The sequence below is a fragment of the Cebus imitator genome, unplaced genomic scaffold, assembly GCF_001604975.1.
Source record: "Cebus imitator isolate Cc_AM_T3 unplaced genomic scaffold, Cebus_imitator-1.0 Scaffold82, whole genome shotgun sequence".
Taxonomy (NCBI): Eukaryota; Metazoa; Chordata; class Mammalia; order Primates; family Cebidae; genus Cebus; species Cebus imitator.
In genome coordinates, this window is record NW_016107397.1 from 5,257,142 (window position 1) to 5,278,780 (window position 21,639).

A 21,639-nucleotide genomic window follows, 5' to 3' on the forward strand; every position below is an offset into this window, starting at 1 on the left:
CCAGAACTGAGATTTTAAACCAACTTCTGTTAAATTGCAATTATGTATAAATTAAGTGGTCTGATATGCCTTTAGGCTGTATTTTTCTGAATGTTTTCCATGATACACTGGGTCATTTTCACATATTTCTCTGTCATAACTCAAAAATATATTAGTTCCAAATGAGAACCACAGGGGTCAGACACAATTGCTCATGCCACTTTTATAATTAAATAAGTCCAGTACTTTCAGAAGCCAAGGCAGGAGAATTACCTGAGGCCAGGAGTTCAAGACCACCCTAAGCAACACAATGAGACATGTCTCCATTTAAAAAAATTTTTAATTAACTGGGCGTGGTGTTACACGCCTGTAGTCTCAGCTATTCAAGTGGCTGAGGTGGGAGGATCACTTGAGCATGGCAGGTTGAGGCTGCAGTGAGCCGTGACTGCACCACTGCACTCCAGCCTGGGCAACAATGCAAGACTCTGTCTAAAACACAAAACAACAATTAAAAAAAAGAGAACCACAACGACGTCACTTTGAAAAAAAATTATTAAATAAGCCAATATGATCCAGATACTCCTAATATACAATTAACAATAAAAAGCAACAGCACCCAGCTATGGCAGAGAACAGTCGGCCACAGCATTTTTAGGTAATGCCTCAGATGTACCCAGCTCCAAAGCTGAAGTTATTGAGAAGCTTAGTTTTGCCAGAGAGACAATGTTAATATAGAAGAAGCAGTGAGAAACAATGTGCTAAATTGTACAGTACTGACCGGTCAGGCCAAGAAAAGTTAAAAAGGGAAAGTTCTATGTGCTGTGCTGGTTGATCTAAGGGTGAGGGGCTTTGAGGACACCAACTGGGCAGTGCTACTCCAGTGGTGTCTGCAGACGAACTGTGGCTGGTCTGGGAGGAAATGCCAAAGTTGACGGTAAGTTTTCAGAAACTTATGTAGCAACTGGCAGCGTCATGACATTTTTATTGTCTTTTACAAAGACATCACTTACAATGGATTGGAAATAAAAATGAACAAATACAAGTGGTCCTTCACCACCAACAGCATGAGAGCCACTGAAGTGGAGGTGAGCAGCCATTCCAGGAAGGAGGAACGGCAGAAATAGGATCCTGGGAGCAGAAACAGGCACTGCAGAGAGACTGCGAGGAGTGGGCTAGGGAGCAGAGAGCAGGTGATGGAAACAGCAGGTGATGGAGAAGGGAGGGCAAGGCTGGCCTTGGAAAACACCGCCAGGCAGAGGAGAAGGCGAGGAGTGAGTGTGACCACAAACTGTTTCACAAGCCGCATGTCCAAAAGTGCTTGAACACAGAAGTATTATTAAATTGGGTCTATTTTACAGACGAAACTTGGTAGAGAATAACTTTCAAGCTGATACAGCGTCCACCACTGAAATACCAATTACCAAAGTAGTAAATGGAAAATGAGAAAATAAAAGCTGAAAACTAGTCAGCCAAACTCAGCTTCTCTGGAACAATAAAATGTCCTGAGCAAGTTATCAAAGCACCCAAAGAAGTGAAATAACCACTCCCGTGCCCCACCATGTCCCCGTGCTCACCGCACTGCTGGGCAACTGCCACCATCGTATAGTGGCGGATCAAGCTGGCCACGAAGGGCAGGGCACTGGGCCGCAGGTCCTTAATGACGGCGGACATGAAGGCGCCTGTCAGGGCCTGCTCAAACGTCTTCCGGGCTGGAGTGTCCTGGGCTTTGTAGCGATGTGAGATGATGACGTTGGGGATGGTCTTTTCTGTAAAGCTGAAAGACAAAATCAGATCCGGCATCACAACACCCATCTCCTGAGCTGATGACTCCACCAGGACTTCTTTTTAAATTTTTAATCTACCTGTTTCCCTCTTATTCAGACAGGTCTGGGTGAGGTCATTTCTCTGCTTTAATTTCAGCAACACGTGGACAGAGTCTCACTCTGTCGCCCAGGCTGGAGCGCAGTAGCACGATCTGGGCTCACCACAACCTTTGCCTCCCGGGTTCAAATGATTCTCCTGCCCCAGCCTCCCAAGTAGCTGGGATTACAGGTGCCCTTCACCACACCCAGCTAATTTTTCTTGTATTTTTAGTAGAGACGGGGTTTCACCATGTTGGCAAGGCTGGTTTCGATGGTCTCAAACTCCTGACCTCAGGTGATCCACCTGCTTCAGCCTCCCAATGTACTGGGATTACAGGCATGGGCCACTGTGCTTGGCCTTTTTTTTTTTTTTTTAATTTTAATCTATTTATTTAGAGACTGGGTAATTTTGTATTTTGGGTAGAGACAGAGTGCTACTGTATTGCCAAGGCTGGTCTGGAACTCCTGGGCTCAAGCGATCTACCTGACTCGCCCTCCCAAAGTGCTGGGATTACAGGCATGAGCCACTGTGGCCTGGCCCTCACAGATCTTGATTTCTAACATGGTTAACGACGCCTTCTCTTTTTTAATCCACGTCAGTCTCACAAGAGGCTTTTCAATTTTTTTTTTTTTTTTTTTTTTTTTGAGACGAAGTCTCACTCCGTCTCCAGGCTGGAGTACAGTGGCGCGATCTCAGCTCACTGCAACCTCTGTCTCCCAGGTTCAAGTGATTCTTCTGCCTCAGTCTCCCAAGTAGCTGGGACTACAGGCATGCACCACCACGTCCAGCGAACTTTTGTATTTTTAGTGGAGATGGGGTTTCACCATGTTGGCCAGGGATGGTGTTGATCTCCTGACGTTGTTATTTGCTCGCCTGAGCCTCCCAAAGTGCTAGGATTACAGGCATGAGCCACCGTGCCCGACCGAGGCTTTTCAATTTTATGATCTTCCCAGAGAACCAACTTTGGCTTTATTGAGCCATTCTACTGCATTTGTGTTTGTTTACTTTTTCTGACTTTTAACTCAAGTTTCAACATTTGTTCTTTTCTATGCTGATTTTTAACAGCTTTCCTGAGGTATATTCATGGGCCATGGAATTGATGCATTTTAATTATACAGTTCAGTGGGTTTTAGTAAATGAGTACAGTTGTGTAAACCATCACTACAATGCAATTTTAAAACTTCATCCCAAAACATCAGTCCCCACTCCTACTCCCCAGGCAACCCCTGATCTGCAATCTCTGCTTTGTCTTTGCTACAAATTTCACATAAACGAAATCACGTAACAATCTTGGGTTTGGCTTCGTTTTCTTGGCATGACTTTTGAGATGACATGCCCATGCTGGCTGAAGCTCCCCGCTTTTCATAGCTGGGTTGTGTCCATCTGCCACATTCTGTGTATTTGCCAGATGACAAAAATGCAGCTTGTTCCCAGTCTATTATGATTTAAAAATGTAGCTGGTTTCCGGTCTATTATGGTTAGTCAAGGCTGTAAGTTTCCCTTTGAATATCACTTTAGCTGCATCCCATTCACATTTGGTCACGAATTGTCATTTTCCTGGCTTTTTCCTTCTCCCACCTCTGATCTTCCACAGAGATCATAGAGAAACTTTCGTCTGAATGAAGTTCATCCTCTAGAATGCTCTTCACTGAAGATGTGCTGATGGCAGATTTCTTTTTTTATCTGAAAACATCTTTCATCCTTATTCATGTCATATTGCACCAGATATATGATTCTAAGTTGGCAATTCTTTTCTTTCAGACTAAAGATTTACTCCATGGTTCAGTGGCTTTCACAGCTTCCAAGTGATCATTCATTTGAATGTCATCTTTTTGTTGTGCCGTCTTTTAAGATTTTTCCTTTGTTTCCGATTTGTAGTTGTTTCGCTACAGTTTGCCTATGTAGATTACTTTTTATTTATCCTGCTTTGGATTTACTGAACATCTTGAATCTGTGCACTAACTTTTTCTTCAGTTCTGGAAAATTCTCAGTCATTATGTCTCTCTGCTCTTTTTTCAGGGTTTCAAGTAAATGATGTTATTTCCCTCTACTCTTCATGTCTCTTACTCTCTTTATTGAATTTTCCATCTTTTTCTCTCTCTGCATGCATTCTAGATAAGTATTTGACAACTTCTTAAAGGTTCTCTAAATTTTTGGGGCAATATTTATTGGGTTTCTATTTCTTAGAGATATTTTCAAGTTTCTCTTTCATTAATTTAAACATTCTAAGCATAGTCAACCTAGTTCTAATAATCCTAACACCTGAAGCCTGTGCAGCTATTTCTGCCTTTCATTTGTTCTGCTGGCTCTTACACATGTTGCTTTACTTCCTTGTGCATTCGATTACCTTGACTCCTCTCTCTCTCTTCAATGTCCTTTAGACAACTGAGCACCTACCATAAACTCAGCATCACTTCTGACGCTGTGAGGAATGTGAAAATTGACAAGAAAAATCCATCCCTTGAAACTTACAACGCAGAAAGATGGTATACATGTGTTCCCTCAAAAGATCATTACATTAAGGTCATGCACAGTCTCAAGAGATAAAAGCAAGATACAGACATAAGAAATATTTGGAGAAAAATCACTGCAAACTGAAAATGCAGAGGGTCCACTGGATGCCTTTCAGATGTCAACTGCTGTGGACAGAATGTGAGACAAAGGGAGGGAGAAGGGACATGACCTTTGATTTCTTCATGCTTACAAACTAATAGAGGAGGTGACAAGACACAATAAAGGCAGGTGACAACTGCGATGCCTTCTGGTTCTCAAGCACCCAGTTCTCTTTTCCATTTTCTCTAAGGCCCCAAGGAGGAGGAGTAGGTAGATAATATGGCATCTGCCGGACATAAAGGAGTCTGCTCCTAGCACCAGGAAACCTGGGAGCCCCTCTGGAGCCCCAATTCCTAAAGCCGGATCCACCCAATCACGAGGAAGGAAATGGCCGACATACTTGGGGTGTGCCAGGAGCTGGTACAGGGCGTGTTTGTTGTCCTCCAGGCTCATCATGGCCACCAGGAAGCACTTGATCACTTCCCACGCCTGCCTCCGGTAGTAGGGCTCAGTGTTGGCACTTTTCAGGCAGTCCAGAGCAGTTTCAATGGCCTATGATCAAGACACAAAGAAACTGCAGTTTGTGCTCAAAATTACATGATTGTAAAAAGCTTTCACTGAAAGTATCTGCAGCACCCAGAAGACTCTTAATGCATATTTCTAAACAGGTGCCTTAACCAACTAAGCCACAGCACTAGCTTCATGTGTATTTGCTTTTGAAGATAACACAATGGGCCAATGCAGCCTAACAGGTATTCAGTAGATGAAGCTTCCAAAAGAGGCAGTAGAAGTATCATAAAATAAATAACTGCACAGTTCAAAGTAAAATGCAAGATGGAGTTGAACAATTTCATGTTCAAATAGCCAGTGGCAGATTACAGAAACTAAGTGAACTCGGAGAGCCTCTTGTGGTAGATTTGCTGGGTTAAACCAGATTCTGCCTCACCCACACACACTCATCAAGGTCCTAATAATAATAATGAACTTTCTGCAAAGCATACTTTGCTGTGTGTAGATTCGAAACTGAAAGACGGCGTTCTTAAGCTTTTACTAAACTCACTCTTTAAGAAAGAAAAAAGTTTACATCATTTTTTTCAGAAAGCCTACATAACTACACACACACATTTTTATTCTATTCATTCCAATGGGGTTGACTGAGATAGCAGTGAAGACACAATCACACACCGAAGTAATCTGAAGCCTTTAACAGCCAAGACGTTCACCTTAACAATAATTACGTACATATACATCAAATAACTAATCTTTGTTAACAATTTACCCAGACCCTGTGTGAGGAACCAGGAGAGGCTGACGACAGGGAAAGAGGCCCTCCCCTCCAGCCCTGCCAGGCTCGGAGACACACAGCGCACATAACATGACAACAGCTCCTACCCGGATGAACTCTGGCTTGTCTGCGCTTTTCTGGGGTACTGCGCAACTGTCTGGGATCTGGTCAGTTAACAGTCATAAATGATGATACTTTCTAAAATTTTATTTTTAAGAATCAATATAACCTATGAGCCAATTACCTGCCAAAAAGAATCATGGACTGCCAAGGGCTCCAAAAGCACAGAATGGTTTAATGGAAACTCACTGGCGTGTGGCTTGGCCATGCTAATCTTTCCCTTTACCGATGGACTCCTTAGCTCTGCAGGGTGTGCTGCAGCCAACACCCGCCTGCAGGCCAGCAGGATGTCCTGCTCAGAAAAAAGGCCTTGGCAGGCACCACGGTGAGCCTCTGTAAGGGAGCCTGGACCCTTACGGTCCTATCTCACACCTTTCTGCAAAAACCTGATTTCTTCCAGACTTCAGCTGCTTTGGGGCAAAACTACTTCTAAAGGGATTTTGGTGGGGTGGGGGAGGGAAGCTCTTAGTCTATACAGAGTCAAACAGAAGACGCTTTAGTTTGCACTACTAATACTAACCTTATCACGGATGCAGCTAAGCAAGCAGAATTTTATCTCAAGGAAATTACCAGGATGTGGGAAACTACTGCGGGAAACTACTGCAGGTACAAGGATGTTACTATTTTCAAAAAAGACAGAATTTGAGCCATCTGATTCTCTTAGGAGGAAAGCTGCATTCATTTGCAAAGTACATGGATAAAGGTCTGAGTTAGAGGCTGAGACTGCACCCACCCTGAGGCTGGAGAGGGAACAGTGCTTCATCAGGTGGGAGTTGGGGAGGGCTGGGGATGAGGTGCAGGCTTGAGGAAGTTGGGGGGACAGGCAGAGTGAGATGATGACAGAAAACAAGTCCAGAGTGACGCTTATCTGTACTGGCATCTCCCTCCCCAATGTTTAGTTATGAACACAGAAGCTACTACATGGGCACATGTCTTCTACAGAGGTAAACAGGCCCAGTGCTACACCACGATGCAACAGGGCAAGGCAGAATTAGCCAGAGCAAAGGGAGGGAGGCCACCAATGCTGGCTGAAGATCAGATCTGTGAGAGGCTCAGGGCCCCAGCAGGCAGCCAGCTTACTGAAACGCCCAACTCAGGCAGATCCATTCAAAAGGCTACCATCATATCCTTAAAAAAAAAAATACCCAATACACAACCGCTAGATGATGTCCTGCAAAGACATGGAAACAAGTACTGACACCATGGGGGTAAGGGCTGGTGACAGAGTAGGGGAAAAGCCAATGTGACGACGAGATGATGCTGACACAAGACTAGGACACGGCAGTGCGCCGGACACTCCAGCAGGGTGCGGGGGCACTGTCTGCTTTTCACACAATAAAACTAGAGTCTCCAACGGGCCTAAGAGAGACCCAGGAACTGTCAGCAGTGGAATGAGAGCCAGAAATGAGACAGCGCAAGCTGCATTTGGATGGAGACTGGGAGAAAGTGAGGCACTGCGTGTGGCTGCAAACAGAGACAGGCATGGACTCTACTCAGGTTCTCAGTAAGCCTGCGGGCGTCAGAATGGATGCAGTTAACGGCGGGATGTGCTGGCATCTCCTCCTGGTCACCAGGAGACGGAGCTGCTCCGGAGTCCCAAGTTCTCAGGTGACACCCCTCTGCTGGCCTCCTGGTGTTAGGAAAGTTCCCCATGCCAACCAGGCTGATCATCTGATACATCTGGTTCTACTCAGAAACTGCCTCCACAAAACACACAGGCCTAATTAATATTTTCACAGACACTGAAACATAGTATCTTCACAAGGCTTAAAACGAAAGGACACTGTCACAAGGCTCCAAGCTTACCTTCTCCATGGGGAGCTGGAGAGAGGCTTTACAGTCGGAAAACTCCACAGTGATGCTGGGGCCCTGAACTTCAGTCACAACATAGTGCAGCTTCTGCGACTCCTTCAGCATCTTCCTGTTACTGCCGCCAAACTTACCGAGGACACGGTAGGCCACGTGGGAGATGCTGTCAGCAGGGTTGCGTAAGGTGCGCCACAGAGCCTAAAAATCAGCATGCTTTCATTAAGGTCCTCTTAAGGTAACGCCTTCACAAGGTTTGGATGAAAACTCAAAGGGGGGCCAGGCGTAATGGCTCACGCCTGCAATTCCAGCACTTTGGGAGGCCAAGGCGGGTGGATCACCTGAGGTCAGGAGTTTGAAACCAGCCTGGCCCAGAGGGCAAAATCCCGTTTCTACTAAATATAAAAAAATTCGCCAGGCATAGTGGCAGGCACCTGTAATCCCAGCTACTTGGGAGACTGAGGCAGGAGAATCACTTGAACCCAAGAGGTTTCAGTAAGCCAAGACTGAGCTACTGCACTCTAGCCTGGGCAACAGAGCAAGACTGTGTCGAAAAAAAAACTCAAAGTGATGAAACACTGCTTGGCAACAATCCTTCCTTCCACCTCTGTCCCCAAACACACAGTTCTTCCTTCTTTGGGGAAACCAACGTTATTAATTTGCGTATTCTTACAAGAAAATTTTATGTCCTTATAAAGTAAATGTGTAAATATAAATGTTCACCCATGCTCCTGGAATATAAACAGTAGCGTATTATAAGTGGTGCAGAGCTCTCAAGCAAGAAAACTAAGCAGTATCTTGTTTGGGCACGTGCTATATAAAAGTGGGTGGGGAGGAGCATGCAGGTGGATGCGACTTAGTGGTAAGGTTCCAGTCCTGGGTGGGATGGCAACTTCTCAGGTTAAGTCTATTTATTAAGCTTTATAACTTACAAACATGGTATCAATTGTCTTGTGCACTTCAAATCTTACAACAGAAAGGGTGCTAAAGGAAAAACATGATCACAAAGGCATCTGCATTACAGGACTACTGGGAAGAAGTTAACATGGACCCTGCATTTAAGAAACACGCACACTCGTCCGGGCGCGGTGGCTCATGCCTGTAATCCCAGCATTTTGGGAAGCCAAAGTGAGCCAATCACAAGGTCAGGAAGCTCAAGACTTGTCTGGCCAATATAGTGAAAGCTCGTCTCTACTAAAAATGTAAAAATTGGCCAGGTGTGGCAGCAGGCACCTGCAGTCCCAGCTACTTGGGAGGCTGAGGCAGGAGAATCACTTGAACCTGGGAGGCAGAGGCTGAAGTAAGCCAAGATCGTACCACTGCACTCCAGCCTGGGTGACAGAGCGAGACTCCATCTCTAAAAATAAAGAAACATGCACATTCAACTATCCCAAAAAAACTCTAAATTTCTCCACATTTTTTCATCTGAATTATCAGAGGTCCTAAAAATTACTACAGTTCACTATGTAAGTCTATTTTCTTCCTTTTTTTTTGAGATGAAGTCTCGCTCTGTCAATCAGGCTGGAGTGTAGCAGCACAATCTTGGCTTACTGCAACCTCCGTCTCCCAGGTCCAAGCAAGCAATCCTCCCACCTCAGCCTCCTGAGTAGCTCAGCCTCCTGAGCAGGATATGGTGCCCCACCATATCCCTGGCTAATTTTTTTGTTATTTCTTTTTAGTGCAGATGGGGTTTCATTACGTTGACCAGGCTGGTCTTGAACTCCCGACCTCAACTGATCCGCCCGCCTCAGCCTCCCAAAGTGCTGGGATTACAGGTGTGAGCCACCACGCCTGGCTGTAAATCTATTTTCTTAAATCACCTTCCATAACAATGCCAAATATTCATGTCTAGCAATATTCCTTAACATAAAATCTTGGTACCTTTCTCTAAACCAAGCAAAATTCCAACTTCTCTTATGTCCCGGTAGATTCAAACATGCTTCTCTTTAATAACTGTCAGAAAGGTGGTCTAAGACCCCTTGCCGAATCCACCCTCCACCTGGCCCACCCAACCCTTGGGTGTCCTTAGGAGGGCGCAGTCCTGGGAACAAGCACGCCTTCCTGCTGTGCTTTAATGGCCTCAGCTGAATGATGGGACTGCGAGAGGCTGGTCATATGCTTTTCACCTGGAGGCCTATGGTGGTTCCTGTGGCTTTGACCCTGTGTGTGTCTCTCCTGGGCTGTATGCCTTCTCATGGATGGTGAGAAGGCCTAAGAACCACCTCCTCCCCCTCTCCCACATGCTGCTCATGCACCCTGGGTCAGGCACAGGGTCTGCCTTCTGGAACCAACACTACCGTTCTAAAGGCAGACTCTCGTCAATACTCCAGGTAACCAGCAGGGACTCTGAACCACCCCTATGCCATCTTTATTGTTTGTTTTTTTGAAGCAGGGTCTTGTTCTGTCACTCAGGTTGGACTGCAGTGGTTTAATCATGACTCACTGTAGTCTAACCTGCTGAGTTCAACTGATTCTTCCACCACAACCTCTTGAGTAGCTGGGACTACAGGTGTGCACCCCCAAACCCAGCTGATTTTTTGTATTTTTAATAGAGATGGGATTTCACCATGTTGCCCAGGCTGATCTGGAACTCCTGGGCTCAAACAATGCTCCTGCTTCAGCCTCCCAAAGTACTGGGATTACAGGTGTGAGCCACTGTGCCTGGCCCCTATGCCATCTTCTTACAGCCTAGATGAAGCCCAAGACCTAAATCTCAGGAAGGGAGGGGAAACCCCCCAACCTCAAACTCAAGTCCTAGCTGCAGTCTCTAATCTAATGTGTTGACTCCTAGGAGTAACTGAGCCTCCACCACCTAAAGCGGGCATTCTTACTCCAATCTGGGGTCAAATACCTGCTACTAAAGGGGCAGATGCTTTGAAACAGACAGCCTAATCCTCTAAAGATAACCAACCAGATCACAAATCAGTAACAGCAAAATATGAAGGAAAAACCTAACTTTAACATATGAACTTTTTTTTTTTTTGAGACAGAGTCTCGCTCTGTCACCCAGGCTGGAGTGCACTGGTACAATCTGTGATCACTGCAACCTCCACCTCCCAGGTTCCAGCAGTTCTCCTGCTCAGCCTCCTGAGTAACTGGAACTACAGGCACCTGCCACCATGCCTGGCTAATTTTTGTATTTTTAGTAGAGACAGGATTTCACCATGTTGGCCAGGCTGGTCTTGAACTTCAGGACTCAAGTGATCCACCTGCCTCAGCCTCCCAAAGTGCTGGGATTACAGGCGTGAACCATCATGCCCGACCAACATATGAACTTTAATAAACAAAAATACAAATGTCTTCAAAACAACCTCCTTTATTATCTGCTCTTTTTCCCTTCAGATAGGGTAGAGCAGATGCCTGTAACTTCCCTTTAGTCAATATCCCTTTACTACGCAACTGAAGATCTTTCTTGGATAGAGAGGTTCTTGCTGGAAACAACAGTGGCCATATAGTAACTCTAACAGCTGCCTTCATCAGTCATCAACTTATTAGGAATATACCCCTCGTGAAAGCTCTCTGAAAAACAGGCAGTGCTGCAAAACAATGTCCATTCAATACCAACATTTCTTTACACATTTTTTTTTCTTTTGAGACAGGGTCTGACTTTGTCGCCCAAACTGGAGTATAGCGGTGCAATCAGAGCCCTCTGAAGCCTCGTCCTCCCTGGGCTCAGGTGATCCTCCTGCCTGAGCCCCGAGTAGCTGGGATTAAAGGTGTGGGTTACTATGCTTGGCTAATTTTTGTATTTTTTGTAGAGATGGGTTTTTACCACGTTGCCCAGGCAGGTCTCCAACTCCTAGGCTCAAGCGATCTGCCCTCTTCAGCCTCCCAAAGAAGAGATTACAGTCATGAAACACTGGCCTTTTTTACATAGTTCCATCCAACAAAAGACTCGCACAGACGAAGTAAGCAGAGAGTTGCACCAGTCCATCTTGCAGAGAGCCCACCCTTGAGTACAAAGAGCCCAATGCTGGCCCACTGCTTCCGGGGAAGCAGCCCAGCTAACACCCTCACTAGTCTTACCTGCATGAGCTCTGCGCGCACTGGCTGGATGTGGTCATAGAGGAAGTCGGGCTGCAGGTTGTCCACACACAGCTCCAGTGTCCTGAGGCCTTGGCTGACCAACGTCTGAGACCCGTTGAGCGCAGACACCAAGGGATCCATGAGCATGGGTAGGTACGGCAAGAGCGAGCTCAGCCGCACGGGGACGGTGAGACACAGCTCCACAAAGAGGTCCTTCATGTGCTGCTTGTGCAGGCCACTCTGCAGCATGTTCAGCCCTAGGGAAGAGGGTACAGCCGTCAGAGAGGGAAGGCGCTCCCTGGACTCGGACCCAGGTTAAACGCACAAAAGAACTGCCCCTCCTTCTCTCATGCATGCCAGCACGACTGCAGGGAGTCCTCTGCGCCCCTAGACTCCACCCTGTAACATCTGTCCCCATAACTGCATCCATGACCCCTTCTGAGTGGCAACAACAGGCCGAATGTAACTGTTATAAATTATAATCACAGTATTATATCCTTTTAATATTCTAATTTTTAAATTACGTTGTACTATCAGGCTTCCAATAAATCAGTTGAGATCTATTCTCTGAACAGTTTTCAAAACTACTTTTTCGCATATTATAAATGGAGAGGAGCCTCCTTCTGATAAAGTCCACCCTCCCCACCACTCATGAGGACAGTCAAGGATTTATTGAGTCCGTTCCTAATTGAGACAGTCCCACTGACAGCCAAGACTAGCTAGAAAGAGAAAGTCGTATGGCAGTGAACCCGAGGCAAGGCACATCCTGCGCAGCATGGGCAGGCAGAATGAAGGACGAGAACTCAGGGAGAAGAGAAGTCATCAGGGATGGCCTCACGGGGCACCAAAACCAGGTCCCAAATCCAAAGGATAAGGAGGATGGAAGAGTGCAAGGGGCTGAGTTCCCAGGACAGGATCAGCTTGAGAAACACACTTGGGGGCAGCTGAGAGCATAGGGGGAAATCAGACTGCACAGAACAGGAGCTTGGGTCAGGAATGACCAGAGACAGGGTTAAATGTGGACACAATGCCAGCTTGTGGGCTCCTCCCACGGCGGATTCATTGCCATTTCAGTCAAGAGATTCAAGGATGTCCCAGTTGCCTCCTGGGTATCCTATGTCACTTCTCTAAGGAAGTTAAGGAAATACATGGAAGGGTCAATCCCTTGTCAAGAGCTCACCTTGCCAAGAAGTGTAACGAATTCCTGGAACAGTGTTTCCAATCAGCTCACACCCCATAAGCATTCAACGAACCCAGATCCCCGTCAACTACGTACCTTGAGAGCATTCCTAATTATACAGGAATTACAGGATTCTGGCTATGCAAATCAGAAGCTAAATGAAAATATAAACTAACTGTAAGTCAACTTTGTCACGTGCTTTTTCTTTTTTTGTTCTGATTCTCTATTAATCTAGAGATCCTCGATCTTCCTAAACCACTAGAAACCACTTTCTAGACTTGCTTACCAAACACTATAAAAATGCAACCAAGCCCTAACCAGGGCAACTAAAACCTAAATCCCATTCAATGCTGTGGAGGGAGGGGAAGAGCCCAGCCCTGAAGAGAACGCCCTTCAAAGTCCCAATGGGGGACGGGGGCGGGGGGGCGCTATGTGCCACATGCCAACCCAGCAACCATGACCCTCACCAGTTACAGAGGATAAAGTCCAGCAATGAGGGTGGCTACACACATGACTAAATGGCACACAAGGCTAAAAGGCAACCAAAGTCAGTGCTCTGACCTTGCAGGAGGTTTGGAAGGAGAGGCAAGAACTCCTGATACAAGAGATCGTGGCTACCTCCACCAATAGAGCGAAACAGCGCCCGGAGCAGCAAGAAGTAGTTGTAGGGTTCCTTGGCGGTCTGTGCGAGCTCCATGGAGCTGTTCACAATCTTGTGCAAGTGAGGCTGCAGGTGGAGAAGACACAGATGAGTTCATACCCTCCAGACTCTGAAGTGTCACCAAGAGCAATGCAAGGCAATTGTGATGTGTTTACTCCAAAGCGGAAAACCAAACAAGCACATTCTAACTTTACTTGACTCCAAATAGTTTACCTTAAACTTTATGTTGGTATCCGTAACAAATGAAATGCAAAAAGTAACCTACAGGGGCTGGGTGCGGTGGTTCCTGCCTGTAATACTAGCACTTTGGGGAGGCCACGGCAGGCGGGATCACCTGAGGTCAGGAGTAAAGACCAGTTTGGCCAAGACAGTGAAGCCACGTCTATACCAAAAATGCAAAATTAGCAGGGCATGGTGGTGCACACCTGTAATCCCAGCTACTCGGGAGGCTGAGGCAGGAGTATCACTAGAGCCCAGGAGGCGGAGACTGTAGTGAGCCAAGATCATGCCACTGCACTCCAGCTTGGCTCACAAGAGTGAAATTCTGCCTAAAAAAACAAAAAAGTAACCTACAGGAACTGAAACTGGACTACCAATCAAATAAGATGTATGCAAAGTATAAAAAACATCTCAAAAGATTACAGGGTTTTGGAAAACTGAAAAATTTTTTATATAAACCTTTAAAAAAAACCACTCTACTAGATCACAGGAGCTTTAGTCAACATTTTAAACCATATTAACTTTTTATTTTATACTCAAATCCTGGTTTTGACATGTCACAGACTAAGTTTCACATGAAATTTTTTTGCATGTATATTTAAGTAACTATAAACTGCTGGTATAGTCACTGATACAATTCCAAATTTATTATGGTATATGGCATGATATATTTATTTTACAAAACTACATGTGTTATTCTGGACAAAAAGTTATGTGAAAATTGCCCCTTGAATTTTTTTTTTGAACAACACTCCAACATTCTTTTTTTTTTTTTTATAGGGTCTCACTTTGTCTCCCAGGATGGAGGACGGTGGCACGATCTCAGCTCACTGCAACCTCCGCCTCCCAGGTTCAAGTAATTTTCCTCCCTCAGCCTCCCCAGTAGCTGGAATTACAGGCATTTGCCCCCTCACCCAGCTAATTTTTTTCTATTTTTAGTAGAAATGGAGTCTCACCATGTTGGCCAGGCTGGTCTTGAACTCCTCCTGACCTCAGGTGATCTGCCCACCTTGGCCTCCTAAAGTGCTGGGATTACAGGGGTGAGCCACCACACGGCCACATTCCAACATTCTAATATTAGGTTTGTCCTGATAGGTTTTAACCTGGGCTTTTTGTTGTTGTTTTGCATGGTCATATCTAATGCTGGCAAAAACCGAATTATTTGAGGATAATGAATTATGTGGACACAGGTTATAATTAAATACTTTTTATCTTTAAATTTAAAAATAAGTATTTTCCCTTTTTTTTTTTTTGGAGACAGGATCTCCCTCTATCACCCAGGCTGAAGTGCACCGCAGCCTTGACCTGAGCTCATTCAAACAATCCTTCTTCAGCCTCCTGAGTAGCTGGGACTACTGGTGCGCACAACTACATCCAGTTGATTTTTTAAAAAATCAATTTTGTAGAGAAAGATCTCAATATGCTGCCCAGACTGGTCTTGAACTCTTGGGCTCAAGCAATCCTCCTGCCTCAGCCTCCCAAAGTGCTAAGATTATAAGATTATAGGCATGAGCTACCAGAGTTACCAAGGCTTGGGCAGTATTCTCCTTCTATTAACACAAAAGTTAAGACTGTTGACAAGCGATCACTACAGAACTGCAAAAAGAAAACAAAGAAAGCACCTCGTGAAAGCACAGGTTACTGGAGCTGTCTCACCATCTGCGCAATTACTCCCAATGAACAGATCTTGTTTACAACTTCAAATTTTCCCCTGTGAGAAAACATCTCTTTTGACACATTCAATTTTCATAGAAAGTAAGATGTTTTGCCACAAGGGGGAGGGTATTTTTATAAGGTTTTTATTCTACCACTTGCTGCTTTTAGTGAGTGATGTAACCAGGGATAGGTTTTACCCATTCGCCAGACTCAAATAACAGGTGAGATCCTATTATATAGGATTAGTCATCTATGAAAATGGATGACGAGACACCTTCTGTAAAATGTTGTTAATAAAGAAGCACAGGCTGATCAAAATTCTTAATTTAAAGGGGAAAAAGAAACAAACAGTCCTGAAATGTGTCACTTTCATATTACCAAGACTGTGAACACAGAGAAGACACAAAACTTGAGTGATGGCTAGGCGAGGTGGCTCACACCTGTAATCCCAGCACTTTGGGAAGCCGAGGCAGGTAGATCACAAGGTCAGGAGTTTGAGACCAGCCTGGCTAACACGGTGAAAACCCATCTCTACTAAAATACAAAAATTAGCCAAGCGTGGTGGCATGCACCTATAATCCCAGCTACTCGGGAAGCTGAGACAAGAGAATTGCTTGAACCCGGGAGGTGGAGGTTGCAGTGAGCCAAGATAGCACCACTGCACTCCAGCCTGGGTGACAGACTCAAAAAAACCCCGCCCCCCAAAAACAAAAACAAAACCTGAGTGAAGTGGACAACTGTCAATGTAACTAACCGCAGCACCAGTTTAAACTGGTTCAGCTTCATCTGAGTTGATTTCAGTTCCAACACACTCCAAGGCTGCAAGTGGCAAGCATATGCAGGTGAACCAGGCATGTGTGATTAGTGACCCTGGGGCTCGCTGGAAGGAAAAGTTAACCACAGATGGAACCCAAGTACCTGGACCAAATGAAGAAACAAGGAGGGCCCCATTTTGTTGCAATAGGAACTTAAGACCCAGTACTGCCTCTCTGCAGAGCTCAATCATTTTTCTATCTCCCTCACAGTTGCTCGTCCTATAAAACCCACCCTGAGACCATAGCTCTGGGAGACAGATTTGAATGTGGTCTCCTGTGTCCTTGTCAACTGACCTTGCAATAAAGATGTTTTTTTTTCCTGAAAAGCTGGTACCATGGTATTGGCTTCAATATGCATCTGGCAGGGAGACCATTGCTTGGAAACATAATCAGAACTGTCACACCGTATTTGAGAGGTATGTGAAGACATTTTTTCCTTGTAGTTAGTTTATCTGCATCACTGAATTTTTTAAAAATAAGAACAATCTCATCCTATTTTATTTGTGCAATCCAAAAAAAAATTAAGTTTAAAAAAGAAAATCAGTGGTGTCGATACTAGTAACACTACACTTGCTGGCCACAGAGTTCTGGATTTTTCAAGTTATGAGATAGATAAATTAGGTTCTGCTTAGAAATACATGGAATGTTTTTCACACTTGGCCCTTTCACACTTGGCAAATATTTACTATTTCAAAGAGCACTTTATAAAGAGTCACTACGGTTTCTGTTTAAAAGTGAAAATAAGAATTAAAAAAAAAAAAAAAAGCCCAAGCCAGGCACAGTGTCGAGTGACTGTAGTCCCAGTAACTGGGGAGGCTAAGGCAGGAGGACTGCTTGAGTCCAGAAGGCTGACCAGACTGGGCAACACAGTGAGGCCGTCTCTAACGACAACAGTAAAACCCTGAACAGAAGCACTACTTAGATTAAACGGACTTTACCTTCAGCATTTGTTCATTTTCAGCTGCGAAGAGGGAGACAGAGCCAAAGACCAGCTTAAACAGCTTGAGGTACAGGTTGGAGAGCTCCACATTGGAGCCCATTTCTGGCAGGCGATCAAGGAGATACTCCACCAGAATTGTAGCAAACAAAGCAGAGGTAGTAGGATTTGCCAAGAAGGAATTGGCAACAATCTGTCAAAACAAGAAACGCATGTGACAAAATTAATACCTTCCCTAAAGCAGCTTTAAGACAAAGTGGCGAGCTTCCCTAAAACATAAAATCGAAACTGTATCACACACTCCAAGAAATTTAATTATCCACCAAAGGAAAAAAATGGAATGGGTGTACTGAGCATTGAGCAGGGCAGTTGACTTCAATGACGTAATCTGTTATTTCATTCTCATCAACAAATACAAAGGACTACATTTAATACAACTTTTTTTTTTGACACTTTGAGACGGGGTCTTGTTCTGTCACCCAGGCTGGATTGCAGTGATTTGACCTCAGCTGACTGCAGCCTCAACCTCATGGGCTCAAATAATCCTCCTGCCTCAACCTCCTGAGTAACTGGGACTACAGGTGCCTGCCACCAAACCCGGCTAATTTTTGTATTTTTTCTAGAGACTGGGTTTCACCATTGTTGCTCAGGCTGATCTTGAACTCTTAGGCTTAAGCAATCCTTGGCCTCCTAAAGTGCTGGGATAACAGGCATGAGCTATCGCACTTGGTCCACATATTTATTTCTACTAATGAAAGGAACTGATCTAAAGCATCTGAATCTTTTGAAAATTGTTTCAAGGCCGGTTGTGGTGGCTCATGCCTGTAATCCCAGAACTTTAGGAAGCTGAGGCAGGCAGATCACCTGAGGTCAGGAGTTCGAGACTAGTTTGACTAACACGGAGAAACCCTGTCTCTACTAGAAATACAAAATTAGCTGGGCGTGGTGGTGCATGCCTGTAATCCCAGCTACTCGGGAGGCTGAGGCAGGAGAATTGCTTGAACCTGAGAGGCAGAGGTTGCAGTGAGCTGAGATTGCACCACTGCACTCCAGCCTGGGCAACAAGAGCAAAACTCCATTTAAAAAAAAAGAGCAAAATTGTTTCAAGACATTATGGCCTAGTATTTCTTTAAATTTTTCTCTATTAAGCACATCCTTGGCTATATTGTTTTTAAAATGCTCAAGACAAATGAAAAAGTATTTAAGACATAAACAATTGTAAACTTAATGCTCAAACAACACTGAAAAAGGAGTTTTATACCTGAAGAGCGTAATTTTTTGAGATTCTCTCCACCATATAAGGGACCGTAGTTTGGAAGATTTCTTTGAACGTTAAGGGGTTCATCATTGTGAACACGCCAGCAAAGTGCTCCAATACCTCCTTCTCTTCTTTCATTCTCACAGTCTGGCAGTTGGCCACTCGAATGTACGTTTGTCCATTTCCTGCTATCTGGACCTAATACAGGGGAGAAAAGCCACCCCTGAGCATTAAAACTGAGGCTCTCTGAATATATTTCATTATATAACCAGATCAGTTACATACTTAAAATAGAGCACTTAAATTAGATAATAAATGACCCCCTCCAAAATCTTTTAAATTCTTTCTCCCCTTAATTTTGGAATTTAAAAAAAAAAAAAAAAAACCTGTAGATGTTCAGACCATGAAAAATATTCATAAGTTTAAGTCTTATATTTCTATTGCATTCCGTTTACACCATCTGCCCCACAAAATGCACACATTTGGTCTCTTATAAATAAGAATTCCTACATAAATGCAGTGCTATGTTGTAGAACAAAGCACATTGGAGTATACGAACACTGCGGACCATCCAAATACTAACAGCTCTCACTGCCACCCCATCACTAGCACCTCTAGTACTAAGAGGTACTTTCCATATGGGAAAGCCTGGCTGGAGGGCACTTCCTTACCTGATAAATATCTAAAGCTTGCATTGCATACTTCACAAGTTTGATGTAAATTTGTGTCTCTTTGGGTTGTAATTGCTTATTGGGAATGAACTGAGCTTCTGGAAAAGAGAGAGTATATTAAGTTAACTTGAATAAAACTCCCTTTATGAAAAGTATTGTTTGTCTACATAATTGATGGGCAGAATTACCACCAGGTGCTTTGCATGACGTTATGCCCCACGTGATTGTCTTGACACCACACACCAAGGTTTTGACCAAACTTCGACAGTCTGTGACTTGGAATGTCTGCTTGTCTTCCTTGTCCTTTTCTCCTTGCTTCTCAAAGGGAGGCACAGGGGCCGGGGTCACGGGGGTCGCAGGTGGAGGTGGCGGTGGGGGCGGAGCTGGGGCAGGGACGGGGGCTGGGGAGGGAGCAGGGCCGGGAGCTGCAGGAGCAGTGGGCACCCCGGGCAGAGTTGCTTCCACAGCTCCAAGTTCTGACTGAGGCTTGCACTTCTTAAAAATGGCAGAGAGTTGGTACCGAGCAATAGTGTGGAATTTGAGAACAAAAACCTAATGGGAAAAGAAATTCGAGGGGGAAGACAGAATTATTCCTCTTCAATAGGCCAACAAATACTGCTCAGATCACAGTAAAATAAGATGGGACTGACACCAGCTGCCAAACTCATGTTGCTTATTTTATGAGGTTGGTGTCAAAGGAATTGTAGCTTTTGCCATTAATTTTGATAAAACTGCAATTACTTTTGCACCAACCCAACAAAACTGGTGGAAGGCTGATAATATGTGGGCACCTCCTTTGTGCCAGGTATAAAGAAAAAGAAAAGTGCTGGTTACCTCCAACACCACCTCCGTTTTGCATGTGCATCTGGCTCAGGAAGGCTGAGTGACTGGCCTGACAAGCAGGGCCTGGGTTTCACCCAGGACTGCAGACCTCGTCCCCCTGGGACCCCGCCAGCACCCCCAGGGCTCAGGAATCATATCCCTCACACTCTGGGTGTCTCCCCAGAGACGTCCTTGGCCAGTCAGCACCTGGCCACTATGCCCCCAGAAAAATAACTGTGCTAATTACTTGCCAGGAAGTGTGCTAACAGCTTTCAAGCGCCATCTGATTTAACTCTCACAGTGATCTGGGAGGCAGATATCACCACCCCAGGTGAAAAGATGAAAAAACTGGTCCAAAGAAGTGAAGCATGTGGGGAGCCTGAGTCTGAACCTAGGTAGTTTAACTCCTGGGATCAAGCCTGGCGATGGAGCCGCCCCTGCAGCACTGGTTCAAGTTTAGCCACAAGCCAGGCACAGTGGCTCCTGCCTGTAATCCCAGCACTTTGGGAGGCTGAGGTGAGAGGACCACTTGAGGCCAGGAGTTCACGACCAGCCTGGCCAACATGGCAAAACCCTGTCTCTACTATAATACAAGAGGTTCGCTGGGCGTGACAGTGCATGCCTTAATCCCAGCTACTTGGGAGGCTGAGGCATGAGAATCGCTTGAACCCAGGAGGCAGAGTTTGCAATGAGCTGAGATCAAGCCACCGCACTCCAGCCTAGGCAACAGAGCAAGGCTCTGTCTCAAAAAAAAAAAAAAAAAAAAAGTTTAGCTAACAAACAGGATAGAGGGCAGGGTGGATGAAGCTCTTGGAAGAGCTGGTACCTCCAGCATCCGCATCAGGACGTCTCTCCCGTTGCCGCTCTCCTGCTCGCTCTTGGAGCGGATGCAGTCCACCAGGTTCAGCAGGAGCTTACAGGACATGGTCTGGATGCTGCTGGGAAGGGACTCATCATCGATGTTCTTAGCGAAGAGCTGGACGGCGAGGGAGAGGTCGCTGAGGGGCAGGTGCTGGCGGACGTGGTGCACGAGGTCGGCCAGTGTGCTGTAGGCGAGGGGCCTGCAGGCAGAGACCTCCACTAGTGCTCATTCTAGTGCTCATGCCTGCTGCAGCAGGCCATCAGTGACATCAGCCTCTGCCCCAGGAACACCACTACTGGCACGGCACAGTTACATGGCCCATTTCCCCCATGTTACTCTCTCCCTTACTCCACGTTACTCTCTTCCTTATTGGAAGCAAAATATGACAAATATTGATTCATTTTTATAATGTAAAGATGATTAAATGTTTATTTTATGCTTTAGAAACAGTAACCACTATCACAACTACATTTTTTTTAAGTGTAAGAAACAAAGGTTATACAGACCCATACATTAAGATATTAGCAACACTACTCCATCTCTCTGTGCAGAACCAAAACGTTTTCTTCCCTTCTTTCTTCCTGGTGGGTTATCAAATATTCTTTTTTTTTTTTTTTTTTTTTTTTTTAACAAAAAAGATGCATTATATAAGAGCAAAAAACACTAAAAAGTCAGATAGTTTTATCTAAAATTTAAATCAAGATGATTCCTCTGATTTCTTCCTTTAAGCTAAACTACAAAAAGTAATCTAAGAGCTTTCCAAAAATCCTGCAATGCTTGGCCGGGCACTGTGGCTTACACCTGTAATCCCAGCACTTTAGGAGGCTGAGGCAGGGAGAATTGCGTGAACACAGGAGACACAGGTTGCAGTAAGCGGAGATTGTACCATTGCACTCCAGCCTGGGCAACAGTGCAAGACTACATCT

The 21,639-nt window shown here is 45.0% G+C and overlaps 1 protein-coding gene across 1 annotated transcript in view; it reads right to left on the reverse strand.

Moving 5' to 3' along the window:
- Positions 1 to 21,639, reverse strand: part of LOC108307871 (transformation/transcription domain associated protein) — a 135,415-nt gene that overhangs the window by 85,917 nt on the left and 27,859 nt on the right. Inside the window, exons 13-22 of the mRNA XM_037740396.1 lie at positions 20,678 to 20,931; positions 19,218 to 19,581; positions 19,030 to 19,127; positions 18,362 to 18,556; positions 17,102 to 17,293; positions 13,374 to 13,539; positions 11,633 to 11,889; positions 7,607 to 7,807; positions 4,796 to 4,947; positions 1,554 to 1,753 (exon numbers count right to left, since the gene is read on the reverse strand). Coding sequence (XP_037596324.1) covers positions 1,554 to 1,753; positions 4,796 to 4,947; positions 7,607 to 7,807; positions 11,633 to 11,889; positions 13,374 to 13,539; positions 17,102 to 17,293; positions 18,362 to 18,556; positions 19,030 to 19,127; positions 19,218 to 19,581; positions 20,678 to 20,931 — 2,079 coding nt within the window. The remainder of the gene's footprint in view (positions 1 to 1,553; positions 1,754 to 4,795; positions 4,948 to 7,606; positions 7,808 to 11,632; positions 11,890 to 13,373; positions 13,540 to 17,101; positions 17,294 to 18,361; positions 18,557 to 19,029; positions 19,128 to 19,217; positions 19,582 to 20,677; positions 20,932 to 21,639) is intronic.